The sequence below is a fragment of the Pristiophorus japonicus genome, chromosome 10, assembly GCF_044704955.1.
Source record: "Pristiophorus japonicus isolate sPriJap1 chromosome 10, sPriJap1.hap1, whole genome shotgun sequence".
Classification (NCBI taxonomy): domain Eukaryota; kingdom Metazoa; phylum Chordata; class Chondrichthyes; family Pristiophoridae; genus Pristiophorus; species Pristiophorus japonicus.
Genome location: NC_091986.1, coordinates 164,125,206 through 164,141,101, shown reverse-complemented (window position 1 = coordinate 164,141,101; position 15,896 = coordinate 164,125,206). Strand labels below are relative to the sequence as shown.

Sequence of the window (15,896 nt, the reverse complement as noted above, 5' to 3'; positions counted from 1 at the left end):
CCCTGTTCATTACATCCTCAAAGAACTCCAGCAACTTTGTCAAACATGACTTCCCCTTCATAAATCCATGCTGACTCTGCCTGATCAGCACTAGAATTCAAACTCTGATTTTAAAGTGTTTGTGAGCTGAGTGCTAGCGGATTGCACAAGGAGCTGTTAAAATAACCAGCTTACTACACTCCTAAAAAAGGGGGTTAGGTCTGAGGGCCTCCTCGTAGGACTGCTCCTGGGCACGGCCAAGGGTGCCATCAGCCGGTCCAGGCAGCGGGCGGTCGAGGGGGTCGTTCAGCCTGACTGCCTGCCTCTCTTCCGCGCCTACATCCGGGCCAGGGTGTCCTTAGCGATGGAGCACGCGGTGTCCACCGGTACGCTCGCGGCCTTCCGCGAGAGGTGGGCACCGGAGGGACTGGAGTGCATTATTACCCCCGGCAACCAAATTTTAATTTGATTTTATTTGTTTTAAAGTCTAATTTATTTTAAATGTCGGTTTTAGTGTCCCCCTCCCCTTTTATAGGGGGCACTTGGAAAAAAACTGATTTTAGTGCCCAAAAACCCCCCCAAAAAACACAAAAAATCACCAAAAAAAATGGGCACGTGAAAAGTGTTTGGAGTGTCCCCCAGATCGGGGGGCACTTGATTTAATTTATTATGTTTTCCTCAAGAGTTGAGAGCAGCAAATCAGTGCTTTCAAACATGATTCTGATTAACATTAAAACGCAAACTAAGGGGAAAAGTTGACAATGCAAGAACGGTATCCCTCATAGCTGCTTCTAAACATTTTTCCTGCAACTGTTTTGTAATTTTTAACAATTTTGCTGTGCCAAATCACTTACCCAGCTACTGAATGTGGTCTCATCGATTTCCTATTTTGTCTGAATAAAACTGACTACCTCTTGGAGGAAAAGAGCATGGGCATGCAAGTTTCCATCATCTACTGTTTACAGATCCTAGTTGGCAATTCTGAATTGGCATTGTTAAAATGTAGCAAACAGTTGGTGTCGACTCGATTAGCTATGAAATGATGTGTAGCATTTGAAACCTAAAACAAATGGGAAAAATAATATGAAATTGGGAGTGGGGGGGGGTGGACTGGGAAGTATCGTGTGATAAGTTTTATCAAATAGATGCTCTTAAAGCCATCTCAACCATCTTTTTAAGCACAGAACAAATCTGTTTAACTTTATACATTTTCAAACCAGTATTTTTATATAAATATATATTGGAGAGAAAATTTCCGTTTATGTTGCACCTTTATGTCCTCAGCAGTGACTCAAAGTGTTTCACAACCAATGAGTTAGTTTTGAAGAGTAAGCACTGTTGTCGCAGAGGAAAACACTGCAGCTACTTTTGGCATTGCAAGATCCCACAAACAGCAAATGAGATAAATGACCAGTTAATCTGTTATAGTTGTGTTGGTTGAGGGATAAATAATGGCCAGGACACTGGGAGAACTCCCTGTTCTATTTCAATTAGTACCATGGATCTTTTATATCCACTTGAACTGGTAAGCAGTTCTGCATTCTGGCCATTATTGGGAACTGGTTTCAGCCATTTAAAAATATAAAAGTGTTGAGAAAACACTTCAGAAACTTAGTCTACGGCCACACTAGTCTGAAAATGCCCGATCTCGTCTGATCTCAGAAGCTAAGCAGAGCCAGGCCTGGTTAGTACTTGGGTGGGAGACTGCCTGGGAATACCAGGTGCAGTCGGCTTTACTTCAGTCCCACACTCCTGATCTTTGGGCACCCTGTGCGGAGGGGAGCGGGTAGGTCCGAGGGCCTCCTCGTAGGACTGCTCCTGGGCACGGCCAAGGGTGCCATCCGAGAGAGATGGGCGCCGGAGGGACTGGAGTGCATCATCACCCCCGGCAACCAAATTTTAATTTGATTTTATGTTTTAAAGTTTCATTTGTTTTAATTGCCGGGGTTTTTAGTAGGGGGCACTTGGAAAAAAAAACTGATTTTAGTGCCCCAAAAAAGACACAAAAAAACCCACAAAAAAATCCGCCAAAAAAGAAAAGGGCCTTGTGAAATGTTTGTAGTGTCCCCCAGATCTGGGGGCACTTGATCTAATGTTTGTTTTGTTTACTCAAAAAGAGTTGTGGAAGTTTGAAGAAGATGGTAATAGCAGAGGTAGGAGGAGGTACCAGTCATCGGGGTGAAGGCAAAATTAAGAGTTTTCAGCAGCAGTGACCTGGGGAAAATTGCATTATATTTTAAATACGCAGCTAAATTTCAAATACAGGTATCACCAAGTTACTGAGCACTCATACCCCACCAGTTTGCCACCTCCCAGCAAACCCATCCCCCATACTGAGCACCAATACTTTCTCTGCTGCCAACATGTGCTTTTATCAGTCCTCTTCCCAGTATTCCCATGTCTTATAATTCTCCCTCCCCAATGCTCCCACACAGCCCATTACAATCCCAGTGCTGCCACGGCACCCAAGCCCCTTTCCCATCACTGCTACATTCAGCACCCACTCCCAGCAGGCCCATGATCTCTTTACACCTCTACAAGACCCTTGTACCTTTTTCCCAGTGATCCTAAACACCATGATTATCCCGAATGCAAAATATGGAAACACCAAACTCTTTATGCCCCCCGTTCTCACAGACTGGAACAGTCCCATGCTCCCAAACCTCAGGCCACCATCCTAATGTTACAGACCCAAATGGCTATAACTGTTGCTATGCAGGCACCAGCAAAAACAGAAGAATAAATGTTATCAATTATAATGAGTGAAAATATTAATTACAAATGTAATTAGACTGTTAAATATACACATTTTACTTAGGGATGTAGAATGGGCGTGTTCTCCATTTTTGTGTTCCTTGGTAATAATGCCTTCGTGCCTTGTACAAAGGGGACATGAACGCAGTAGTCTCATTTGGAATATTCCTACAAAAATCCCTAACAAATGTATATAATTAATATTTGCCAGAAGAAATGGTGGTGTTTTGTCGTTACATTGCTTCTAATGCTTTCAGAAACTTGGCATATACTTTTAGCACCAAACTAATTGTCTGATTATAATGCATACACTGTCCACGTGCAGTACAAATTTGTTTGTTTCTCTTAATGGTACAACTGGAAAAAACAAAAGTACAATTTATTACTGGCTTTGATATTTTGATATTTCAGTGCTATATTGATGTATGGCACAACATATTGGTACCATGCAAGTTTGCTGCTGTCATTTCTGTACTCTGAACATCTCAGCTATATTGTGGAGGACTGGTGTTGCATTTATCTGGAATGGAGGAAAGGGAAATTTAGATGGCACTTCAACTCTTGCACTTCTGCCAGTTTACTTAGGTCAATGCTAATTAGTCTACAGTTTATTGTCCATCAAACCCTTCACTCCAGCTTTCATGAAGGAAATGAGGTCAATTCCTAATTCATCAAAGTGGGCTATGTGTTTGACATGATTTAAAAAAAAAAGAAAAATAACTTTCAAAGGTTTAATCCATATAAAAAACTGTACTACTGATTTGCAAAGCTGAAATCTTGGACTTCAAAACTATTAGATTTGAATAGATTAGAGCTCCTTCACAGCAAACGAGCCAAAAGTGGGCAGAGGAAACGTTACAAGGATACCCTGAAAGCGTCCCTGATAATGTGCGACATCCCCACTGACACCTGGGAGACCCTGGCCCAAGACTGCCCCTAAGTGGAGGAAGTGCATCTGGGAGGGCGCTGAGCTCCTCGCATCTCATCGCCGAGAGCATGCAGAAACCAAGCGGAGGCAGTGGAAAGAGCGTGCGGCAAATCTGTCCCACCCTCCCTTTACCCTCAACGACTATCTGACCCACCTGTGACAGAGTCTGTGGCTCTCGTATTGGACTGTTCAGTCACCAAAGAATTCACTTCAGGAGTGGAAGCAAGTCTTCCTCGATTCCGAGGAACTGCCTATGATGATGATTTAAAAAAAACATAACTTTCAAAGTAGGGTTTAATCCATATAAAGAACTGTACTACTGATTTGCAAAGCTGAAATCTTGGACTTCAAAACTATTAGATTTGAATAGATTAGTATTTTACAAACACGTGACTCTGGATATCCTAGGAACTAGGGTGGAGGTATTTTTCCTTTCTGTAAATTGATAATCCACTCCAGTAAGATGAGACAGATGATGTGCTGACTATGTCTGGAACCATATTTTTCTCTTTCCTTGTATGAGGAAAGGGAGGGGTAAAAATAACAGCTACAGTGTGACACTGCTCCAGCTGTACCATCTGTCAACACTGTACAGGCCTTGTGCTACAGCTTCATGTTAAAGCCACAATACAATTAATTGCCTCTGCATCATCCTCATGGGTGTGTCCAAGTAAAAGGGCAGAGGTGCATTTATGTAAAGAAATCACAGTAGAAACTGACTTCTCAGCAGAAGATCCACAAAAAATGAAATCTCAGGAATTCAGAAAAACTTTTATCTAAACAATACTTGAGTGTAATGCATTTTTGAGGTAAGCTAACATAATCTACTTGAGTGAAATATCATGTCATATACCTGTGAAAAAAGATGAAACTCTTTCAACAGCCTTTCTTCTGTATAATGTCCTGTTTCTAAAATTAATATTTTAAAATTAAATTTTGCAGTGAGTTAAAAGCCGTAACTTTATCTCAGAATTTAGATGACATTTGTCATGTGCTTAGGCTGCACATTTGTGGATTATGAAATTGATGTTATAATCTCTTGATTTATATAATCTCTATCTGTTTCAAGGCACACTGCTAAGGTGCCATTGACCACATCACTTCATTAACTTTGCCTTATTTGACCTTACTTTAAAATTATATAGTACTGTGAAAATAGTTCATGGGAATACTGAACATCTATTGTATATACGGGATGCATGCAAGGTTCTTTAGAACATCTTGGTTATTTAAGGCTAAACATGAAAGTGATGAATGTCTGACAGCATATTGAAATGTCTTTGGGGATCTTTCTGTCCTTTTGCAAACTATTATCCTTTTATAAAAAAAAACCTTTACTAATGTGAAATAAGTGCTCTAAAATCCCGATGCTGAATGTGACTTTTATGGCTTAAATTGAATACCTTCTGTTTCTTCATGCGACAACAGAAATTGTTCATTTCTGGCCTGACCTCTTTGACCTGCTAAATCTGCTAAAGTACTAGCAGATTATTTCGCTAGACAGAATATTTTCTGTAACTCAGTCTTGGTGTATTTACTTTGGAACATGCTTTTAATTTGATTGCAGTATTATTTTCATTAGATAAAAATTTAGAAAGTACAAGTTATTTACTGTGAAGCTACGTGACAAAATATTAAACTTCACCTTTGGAATTCTATATTTTACAACAGTTAATTTAGGACATGGTCAACTGTAGTAGAGAAGTTAGGATGTTTTTCTTTGTAAACATTTCCATTTTTTCTAAACGATACATTGCATCAGTGTATGTAAATAATTTGATATCTAAACTGTTTTGTAAATAAGTTGGAAAACATAGCTAAAACCGTAGCTGTTAGCTAAGATATGGCATTGAGTTTTTTTTAAAGCACAATATTTTCAGAAATGCAACATTTTCCACTATTTGAATTCACAGTGTGACTACTCGAGTCTGTGAGACATGCTAGAATATCATTTCTGAATGTATTGCAGTCTGATAAATCAATAAATATTTAACACTGTAACCATATTTCACTCCTCTATGCACACTAGAAAGGAAGTAATCTGCACCTCCTAGGGGCCTCCTTGCCTAGTCACATGATGCACTGTGCCATTTGTGTTTCAGTATGAGTCGGGGAATGTTTCAGCTTTTTTGTAATGAAGCCTAATTTGGATTTGGCCGTTCAGCTTTATACTGCTTAGTTTATTGACTAGTTCTGTTCACTGTTAAGCTCTTTGCATTCATTAATATAAGCTTTCGTTGGTGTGAAATTTGACTGTTACATTGTTTGACTTTTGAGAACGTTGTGTGTGTGTGTACATATCACGCAGTATATATATTTTGCAGTATTATTTATAAAATGTTTTCTTATCTTTAGAGTTTCCCTAAGGTATGCAATATGCCAGCCAAGAGGGCAGGTAGACAGGTTATCTCTGTATATATGCTGGTGCCTAGGAGGTGTGCAAGAGTGGGCCAGGATGATTCACTTCTTTTAACCCTCTTCTCTTCACATGAGAAGGCACCCGGTCTCTGCTCAGCACTTTCCCCTATCGCAATGACTCTGATCGGAAAGGTCCTGTGTTTTTAATCTAAGTTTCACATGAGTATTTTGTTCCAACAGAAGGAGTATGTTTGGTATTTGTAGTGAGCAAAGAGAGATCAAGATAAAGCAGAACAGCATTTTTCATCTAGTCTATTTAAAATAAGTAATATTACACACTCTCTTTGAGGATATAGGTAATTGTAAATCAAAAATCTGTAAATTAAAAAAAGCTGGTAGAAGTAAAAGTGCCCATTAAGCTTGTCGTTAAAAACCCCACTGGCTCCTTTTAGGAAAAGAAACCTGCCGTCCTTACCCAGTCTGGCCTTTGAATGACTCCGGTCCCACACCAACCTGGTTGACTTGGAACTTCGGCTCCGTGTTGATGAGCTGGAGTCCGAGCTGCGGACACTGCGACACATCGGGGAGGGGGAGAGTTACCTGGATCCAGGAGCTAGTCACACTAATTAGAGTCATTAATTCAAATTCGATACGTGGTCAGGGACAGGAGGGTGTGACTACGACTGAGGAAGGTATGGGGATCAGGAGGTAGTGATGGAGGAGCCTCTGCCCTTGCTCTTGTCCAACAGGTTCGAGGCTCTTACTCCATGTGAACGAGTGCAGGGAGGATGAGCAAACTGACTACAACACCATGGTACAAGGGGCCATTCAAGTGGGGGGAGTAAAAGGAAACATTGTAGTGTTAGGGGACAGTGTCATTAGGGGGATAGATACAGTTCTTTGCAGCCGAGAGCGTGAGTCCCGAAGGCTGTGTTGCCTGCCCGGTGCCAGGGTGAAGGACATCTCCTCAGGGCTGGAGATGAGCTTGGAGTGGGAGGGGGAAGATCCAGTTGTCATGGTCCACGTGAGTACCAATGACATAGATAGGACAAAGAAAGAGGTTCTGCTGAGGGAGTATGAGTAGCTCGGAGCCAAATTGAAAAGCAGAACCACGAAGGTAATAATATCTGGTTTACTACCTGAGCTACGAGCAAATTTGCATAGGGTAAATAAGCTCAGAGTTAAACAGGTGGTTCAAAGACTGGTGTTGGAGAACTGGGTTTTGGTTCGTGGGACTCTGTCACCAGTACTGGGGTAAGAGGGAGCTGTTCCGTTCGGACAGGCTCCACTTAGACCATGCCTGGACTAGGGTCCTGGCAAATCAAATAACTAGGGCTGTAGAGAGGGCTTTAAACTAATTAGTGGGGAAGAGGATTCAGGTGAGCAAAAATGTAAAATGTCAAAAGAATAAGGTGAAGGCAATAGAGCAGTGTAGCAGGATGAGACTGGGGAATTAATAATGGAGAACAGGGAAATGACAGAGACGTAGAACAAATATTTTGTATTAGTCTTACGGTAGAAGGCACTAAAAACATCCCAATAGTGGATAATCAAGGGGCTATAGGAAGGGAAGAACTTAATACAATCACTATCTCTAATGAAATAGTACTCGGTAAAATAATGGGACTAAAGGCGGACAAGTCCCCTGGACCTGATGGCTTACATCCTAGGGTCTTAAAAGAAGTGGCTGCAGTGATAGTGGATGCATTGGTTGTAATCTACCAAAATTCCCTGGATTCTGGGGTGGTTCCAGTGGATTGGGAAACCGCAAATGTAACGCTCCTATTTTAAAAAAAGGAGGCAGACAAAAAGCAGGAAACTATAGACCAGTTAGCCTAACGTCTGTTGTTGGGAAAATGCTGGAGTCCATTATTAAGGAAGCAGTACTGGGACATTTGGAAAAGCATAATTCAATCAAGCAGAGTCAGCATGAAAGGGAAATCATGTTTGACAAATTTGCTAGAGTTCTTTGAGGATATAATGAGCAGGGTGGATAAGGGGGCATCAGTGGATGTGGTGTATTTGGATTTCCAGCAGGTATTCGATAAGGTGCCACATAAAAGATTACTGCACAAGATAAAAGTTCACGGGGTTGGGGGTAATATATTAGCATGGATAGAGGATTGGCTAACGAACAGAGTCGGGATAAATGGGTCATTTTCAGGTTGGCAAACAGTTGCTAGTGGGGTGCTGCACGGATTGGTGCTGGGGCCTCAACTATTTACAACCTATATTAATGACTTGGATGAAGGGACCACGTGTAATGTAACCAAGTTTGCTGATACACAGATGGGTGGGAAAGCAAATTGTGAGGAGGACACACAAAATCTGGAAAGAGATGTAGACAGGCTAAGTGAGTGGGCAAAAAATTGGCAGATGGAGTATGATGTAGGAAAATGTGAGGTTATCCACTTGTGAGGTTATCCACTTTGGCAGAAAAAATAGAAAGCAGATTATAATTTAAATGGAGAAAAATTGCAAAGTGCTGCAGTACAGAGGGACCTGGGGATCCTTGTGCATGAAACACACAAGGTTAGTATGCAGATACAGCAAGTAATCAGGAAGGCAAATGGAATGTTGGCCTTTATTGCAAGGGGGATCAAGTATAAAAGCAGAGATGTCCTACAACTATACAGGGTATTGGTGAGGCCACACCTAGAGTACTGCGTGCAGTTTTGGCCTCCGTATTTAAGAAAGGATATACTTGCATTGGAGGCTGTACAGAGAAGGTTCACTATGTTGATTCCGGAGATGAGGGGGTTGACTTATGAAGATTGGTTGGGTCTATACTCATTCGACTTCAGAAGAATGAGAGGTGATCTTATCGAAATATATAAGATAATGAGAGGGCTTGACAAGGTGGATGCAAAGAGGATATTTCCATTCATGGCGAAAACTAAAACTAGGGGCATAGTCTCAGAATAAGGGGCCGCCCATTTAAAACTGAGATGAAGAACTTCTCTCGGAGGGTTGTAAATGTGTGGAATTCACTGCCCCAGAGAGCTGTGGAGGCTCCAAAAAAACAGTGCATGCCAAAAAAACAGCGCAGATAATTGAGCCCATAAAATGGAACAGAACAATGGAAAATGGGGGAGGGGGTTTGGGGGGGGCGGCGGGTGGGGTGGAGAAACACACAAGAAAAAAATGACCTGTAAAGTGATTTGGTGGAGATCAGGGGGTGGTTAAATGACAGAAGTGATAGTATAAGACAAGATGAGAGAAATTAGAGCAGTAAAAGCCCTATGAAATCCAGAGAATGTGTGAATAGTTAAAGCAGGATAAATTGAAGATGGAAGTATTAAAAACTGGTAAAACGGAGCAGGCTCAGTAACCCATGGGTGTGGTGGAAGAAGCAGGCAGGTCGACACATAGGATACAGACCACTCCGTCAGCAGTGCACCGATGGGGATCCTCATCCCAGGCACCAACCTGTTCCCACCCCCATCCTTGGAAGCATGAGAACTCGCCCATCCTACATTACCAGCACCTACTATAGAGTAAATGGGAGCTGTGGTTTGAAGTTGTTGGAATCAATTTTAAGACCAGATGACGGAAAATTGCCTAATAGACAGATGAGGTGCTGTTCCTTTAGGGTAAATTGGGTGAATTGCCTCTCTTCATGAACCTCCAATGGCTAGTTAAAGTGGTATTGTCATAGACTGAATAGAAAATCAACTGTCCCATTGTGGGGTGCTGCATGTGAACTAAAGGGGGCATAAATATATAAAAGCAGTAAGATTATTTTGCACCCCATATCAAACATCATGAGTAAGGATTGTAACAATATCTTCCCTCAGCTGGTAAGTATTTCTAGTACCCATTGGTGATGTTTACATTCTTCTTTATGTACAATACCTCTATGTACAATTAGGAGGAACGCTCTACTTTATCTCTGTAATTAACAGCTTATCTGAATTTAAACTTTCATTTGTTTTACTAATGCAGCAGGCTTAAAAAGGTTCTTCTACCATCACCGAGTGTATTCATCAGTAGACTGCTTTGTCAGTTGACTGCTTTGTTCAGTTTATTCTATTTTTTGTTCCCATTTTCCAGAGCTTACGCTATAAGTATCCAAAGTAGACATTGGGTACTAAAAGAACAGGCTGCTAAAAAGCTAACTTTAGTTTTGTGCAAACTGTGTTCCTTTTAAAAATGCTGCGATGAGGAATTCAAACTGAATTGAGAACCTTAATTTCAATTGAGACAGTAGAGTAGGGGAAAGCGCGAAGACAAATGCATAACGAGGGGTGTAGAGAGATTTTGGGGTTCAGCTGCACAATTCTTTAAAAGTAGGAGGACAAGTTAATGGAGCTTTTAAAAAGAAAATGGGAACCAAGGTTTTTTTAAATCGAGCTTTTGGTACAAAAGCAAAGAAGTACTGCTAAACCTATACACATCATTAATTAAATCACAGTTAGAATATTGTCCTGTTTTGGGCCCCCTACTTTAGAAAGGACGTAAGGGTCAAGCAAAGCATGCAGAAGAAATTCACTAAGATCCTACCAGGGATGAGAGGCTTTACTTATGAGGAGACACTAACAAAACTGGGCTATTTTCATCAGAACAAAGAAGGTTAAGAGGGAATCTGATAGTTGTGTTCAAAATTGAATGGTTTCGACAAGATAGTGTAAAACTATTTCCATTGGTCAGTGAGTTGTTAATGTGAGGGCATAAATTTAAGATCATCGAAGGGAGAATTTAGAATTTTGTTTTGCAGAAGGTCATGAGGACATCGAACATCCTGCCAGATACACTGGTTGAAGCAGAATCCATAATAGCTTTTAAAAGGGAAGTGGATAAATATTTTTAAAAATACAAATTTTAAAGTGGCTGTGAAATTCCATGATTTTGTGTGATGACAGAAAATGTCATTGGTGGGGAGAGGCAAGGGAACACTGTCAGGTGAACAAGAAAAAGATTGGAATAGATAAGCAAAGTACTGTAGTGATTCAAAATGGTTCGTAGTTAAACATGAGCAAGATAGAACCTGATACATGAAATTAATGAATGGGACAGCATCAAGAGATGGAGGGACAACAAAAGCATAGGTGGAGGCTATACAGAGTAGACCCTGGCAAGTAAAAGCAAGGACCAGGGTGGAATGAATTAAGGAGATTTTGAATGACACAGGAAAAAATGTCCAATTTTAATTTTACACAAATTAAATCATGCATTTTAACTGCAAGAGTTTTTTGGTTGGCTGCAGGATAAATCTCTCATAATATGGTACAATGGCTGCTTCTAACCCCACCCATGTTTTTTTGCCTGTTACAAAATGCTGTCACCTGAAGTTAACATCTGGGGTGATATTAATATTCCGTTCTGTTTTTGTGGCTAACACGGTCATAGAATTTGGTCACTCTGATGGTTATCTACTGTATATGACTAACAATTGGAAAAACATGCAGAAAGTGACAGGGGAAATCAGGAACAGAAAGAAGTGGAGGCAGAAAAATAGAGAATAGTGTCATGAGAGGCACGAACTGAAATATTAAATGCATAACTTAAGATAGGTTTTTAAAAAAATGTGTAAGAAAGAATGGCCATGAATTATGGAAAATATCCCAGCATTTCACTGCCGATGCTGCTTTTATCTTTTGCTCCCCTTTGGGAAATAAAGCATTGTTTTATTTTGAACAACATTTTGTTTTGCATATGTTTGAATGCATGAAAAAAGTGTCGAACAAAATGTACACAGCTGGTAGCATAATCCCCAAAGAGAAAAGGACTTTCACTGTAAAATGCTTTCAGAACAGTTCATATGAAACACAATTGAAAAATGGGTCTCCGTTACAACAACAACTTGCCTTTGATGTCGTAAAACATCTCGAGGCGCTTCACTGGAGCGTTATCAAACAGAATTCGACACCGAGCTACAGAAGGAGATATTGGGACAGATGACCAAAAGCTTGGTCAAAGAGTTAGGTTTCAAGGAGCGTCTTAAAGGAGGGGAGAGAGGTAGAGAGGCTTAGGGAGGGAAGTCCAGAGCCTAGGGCCCAGGCAGTTGATGGCACGGCTGCTAATGGTGGAGCGATTCAACTTGGGAATGCACGAGAGGCCAGAATTGGAGGAGCGCAAATAAATATCTCCAGAGGGTTGTAAGGTTCGTGGAGGTTAGAGATAGGATGGGGTGAGGCCATGGAGAGATTTGAAAACAAGCATGAGAATTTTAAAGTCGAGGCGTTGCTAGACTGAGCCACAGGTAAGCGAGCAAAGGGATGATGGATGATTGGGACATAGTGAGAGTTAGGACATGGGCAGCAGAGTTTTGGATGATCTCAAGTTTATGTAGGGTGGAAGATGGGAGGGTGGCCTGGAAAGCATTGGAATAGTCCAGTCCAGAGGTAACGAAAGGCATGGATGAAGCGTACTGCATATGAATAGGGAGTTAATGGCACCGGAGCAAAATTAAATATCATTTATGTTTAAACCATACAGCTGGGCTGGATCTGTTTTGGGTGCTTTACTTGCCAAGTAATGCTTCAAAAGTTTCACTCGCTTTGGTCGAGAAAATAGTTAACATTTGATCAGCTTGATTATTCATGATAGAAATCTTTCAAGGGCTGAGTTTGGCAGTTGGTAATGAGTAATCACTGGCCACTTATCCTATTTGTAGGCTCCGTAAGTAGCTCTATCACATACTTAAGTCTTAAAGTCTTGTGCAGTAATGATCAAATAAGGCTCACGAGGAAGTGCTTACATTAGCAATTTAATGGGCCAGCATGACTCTAATTATAGTATAGCAGAAACCTAAAGATTCTGCCCAGACTGAACCCTGGACTTCAGATTCTGTGAAGATACTAGCAGAGGGTTACAAATTCTGTGTTAACTGTTACAGCTTTGTATGTGAAACATAGTCTGCTTACACTTCCCTTTACAGCTTTGCTATTGTTTACAGCAGATGAGTACAAAATGTTTAATTATTTTTCCCCTCTTTTTACCAGGGCATCAATGCCTCTGCTTTGGAGAAAGAGATTGGGCCAGAACAGTTTCCAGTCAATGAGCATTATTTTGGTTTAGTCAATGTAAGTAGCTGAAATTTCAAAATGGCGCTAACAAATCAATGTTGATTTAGATTGCTATGATTTAAGTGCTCAAAGCGATTTGCTGACTATACATTTATAAATGGCTAAATACTGAGTTTCTTAAAATATTTGATTTCATTCAGTACAACATTTTCACACTTTATAATTAGGGATAGAGGTTTAATAAACAAAAGTATTTGACATAGAGGGGAAATGTAATTCAGTCACTTAGAATTTTGCAACTATTTCTTTAAAAAAGGTTACATTTTAAAATACAACTAAAGAGGAATTGAAAGGCCGCAAACAACTGGCAGTCTAGTGATTTTTCACCGGAGCCGAGGAACTGCATGTCCAGCTTCCTGTATAAGAACTACTGTTGTGAAGGAGTGTACATCTCACAGTACATAGGGCCCAAGTTTCGAGCCGCGCCGAGAACGCCACAGTCCCGACCTGGACTCCCGGTTTTCGCGCCACAAAGTGCGCCTAAAAAAACCCTCCAGATTCTCCACCTCCCTCCAGGTCCTCTGGCCCTTGGCGCAGCGCAGCAGGAGCTGTAGGGGGCGGAGCCAGGTCCCTGCACTGAAAACAGTGCCGGGACCTCTGCACATGCGCGCTATAGTGGGCGCGCAAGTGCAGCAGCTCCAGGCGCCCGAAACTGTGTGGGAGGGGCCCGAAACACGCAGCCCCTAGCCCTGGCCGAATGGCCTCACTGGGGCTGCGTGAATAAGGCTCCTCCCACGGCCAGCTCCTGCTTCCTCCCGACCCAACCCGCCTCCGGACCGGACCCGACACCGACCTGACCACAGCCACCCCCTACCCCCCCACGCCCCCGGACTGGACCCGACCCGACTCCCGCTCTCTCCTCCCCCCCGCCCGACTGGACCCGACCCGACTCCCGCTCTCTTTCTCTCCCCCGCCCCCCTCCCCTGCCCGACTAGACCCGAACCGACCCGACTCCCTTCCCCGCCCCCCGACTGGATCCGACCCGACTCCCGCTCCCACCCCCCGGACTGGATCCGACCTGACCTCCCTCTCCCTCTCCCTCCCTCCCCCCGACCCGAAGCGAACCGACCTCCCTCCCACCACCCCCCTGCCCCGACCCGACCCAACGCCACCTACTTGTAAATCTGGTGCTGGGGACGGGCCCTGCCCGAAGTCTCGGGCCCGGCCCGTTCAGCCTCCCCCTCCCTTCCCCCCCCCCCCCCCCCCGCCCCCAAATCTCCTCCCCTTCCCTCCCCCTCCCCCCATCTCCTCCTCCCCCCCCATCTCCTCCTTCCCTCCCCCCCCCATATCCTCCTCCTCCCCCCTCCCCCCATCTCCTCCTCCCCCTCCCCCCATCTCCTCCTCCCCCCTCCCCCCATCTCCTCCTCCCCCCTCCCCCCATCTCCTCCTCCCCCCTCCCCTCCTCCCCCCTCCCCCCATCTCCTCCTCCCCCCTCCCCCCATCTCCTCCTCCCCCCTCCCCCCATCTCCTCCTCCCCCCCTCTCCCCATCTCCTCCTCCCCCCCTCTCCCCATCTCCTCCTCCCCCCCTCTCCCCATCTCCTCCTCCCCCCTCTCCCCATCTCCTCCTCCCCCCTCCCCCATCTCCTCCTCCCCCCTCCCCCATCTCCTCCTCCCCCCTCCCCCCATCTCCTCCTCCCCCCTCCCCCATCTCCTCCTCCCCCCTCCCCCCATCTCCTCCTCCCCCCTCCCCCCATCTCCTCCTCCCCCCTCCCCCCATCTCCTCCTCCCCCCTCCCCCCATCTCCTCCTCCCCCCTCCCCCCATCTCCTCCTCCCCCCTCCCCCCATCTCCTCCTCCCCCCTCCCCCCATCTCCTCCTCCCCCCTCTCCCCATCTCCTCCTCCCCCCTCCCCCCATCTCCTCCTCCCCCCTCCCCCCCATCTCCTCCTCCCCCCTCGCCCCATCTCCTCCTCCCACGTCCCTCCATCTCCTCCTCCCTGTCCCTCTCCCCCCCCCCCTCCTCGTCCCTCTCCCCCCGCCCGTCCCCCCGTCCCTCTCCCCCCCCCCCGTCCCTCTCTCCCCGTCCCCCCCCGTCCCTCCCCCCCCCCGTCCCTCCCCCCCCCCGTCCCTCCCCCCCCCCGTCCCTCCCCCCCCCCCCCGTCCCTATCGCCCCCCCCGTCCCTATCGCCCCCCCCGTCCCTATCGCCCCCCCCGTCCCTATCGCCCCCCCCGTCCCTATCGCCCCCCCCGTCCCTATCGCCCCCCCCGTCCCTATCGCCCCCCCCGTCCCTATCGCCCCCCCCGTCCCTATCGCCCCCCCCGTCCCTATCGCCCCCCCCGTCCCTATCGCCCCCCCCGTCCCTATCGCCCCCCCCGTCCCTATCGCCCCCCCCGTCCCTATCGCCCCCCCCCGTCCCTATCGCCCCCCCCGTCCCTATCGCCCCCCCCGTCCCTATCGCCCCCCCCGTCCCTATCGCCCCCCCCGTCCCTATCGCCCCCCCCGTCCCTATCGCCCCCCCCCGTCCCTATCGCCCCCCCCGTCCCTATCGCCCCCCCCGTCCCTATCGCCCCCCCCGTCCCTATCGCCCCCCCCGTCCCTATCGCCCCCCCCGTCCCTATCGCCCCCCCCCGTCCCTATCGCCCCCCCCCGTCCCTATCGCCCCCCCCGTCCCTATCGCCCCCCCCGTCCCTATCGCCCCCCCGTCCCTATCGCCCCCCCGTCCCTATCGCCCCCCCGTCCCTATCGCCCCCCCCCGTCCCTATCGCCCCCCCCGTCCCTATCGCCCCCCCCGTCCCTATCGCCCCCCCCGTCCCTATCGCCCCCCCCGTCCCTATCGCCCCCCCCGTCCCTATCGCCCCCCCCGTCCCTATCGCCCCCCCCGTCCCTATCGCCCCCCCCCGTCCCTATCG

The 15,896-nt window shown here is 45.8% G+C and overlaps 2 protein-coding genes and 1 pseudogene across 3 annotated transcripts in view; 2 read left to right on the top strand and 1 right to left on the bottom strand.

Moving 5' to 3' along the window:
• The window catches only part of rpl21 (ribosomal protein L21), a 397,861-nt gene that overhangs the window by 67,663 nt on the left and 314,302 nt on the right, over positions 1-15,896 (bottom strand). The gene's annotated exons all lie outside the window — the stretch shown is intronic.
• The window catches only part of usp12a (ubiquitin specific peptidase 12a), a 59,292-nt gene that overhangs the window by 2,521 nt on the left and 40,875 nt on the right, over positions 1-15,896 (top strand). The window contains exon 2 of the mRNA XM_070891542.1: positions 12,964-13,044. Coding sequence (XP_070747643.1) covers positions 12,964-13,044 — 81 coding nt within the window. The remainder of the gene's footprint in view (positions 1-12,963; positions 13,045-15,896) is intronic.
• On the top strand, positions 1,594-1,712 carry LOC139275451 (5S ribosomal RNA; annotated as a pseudogene).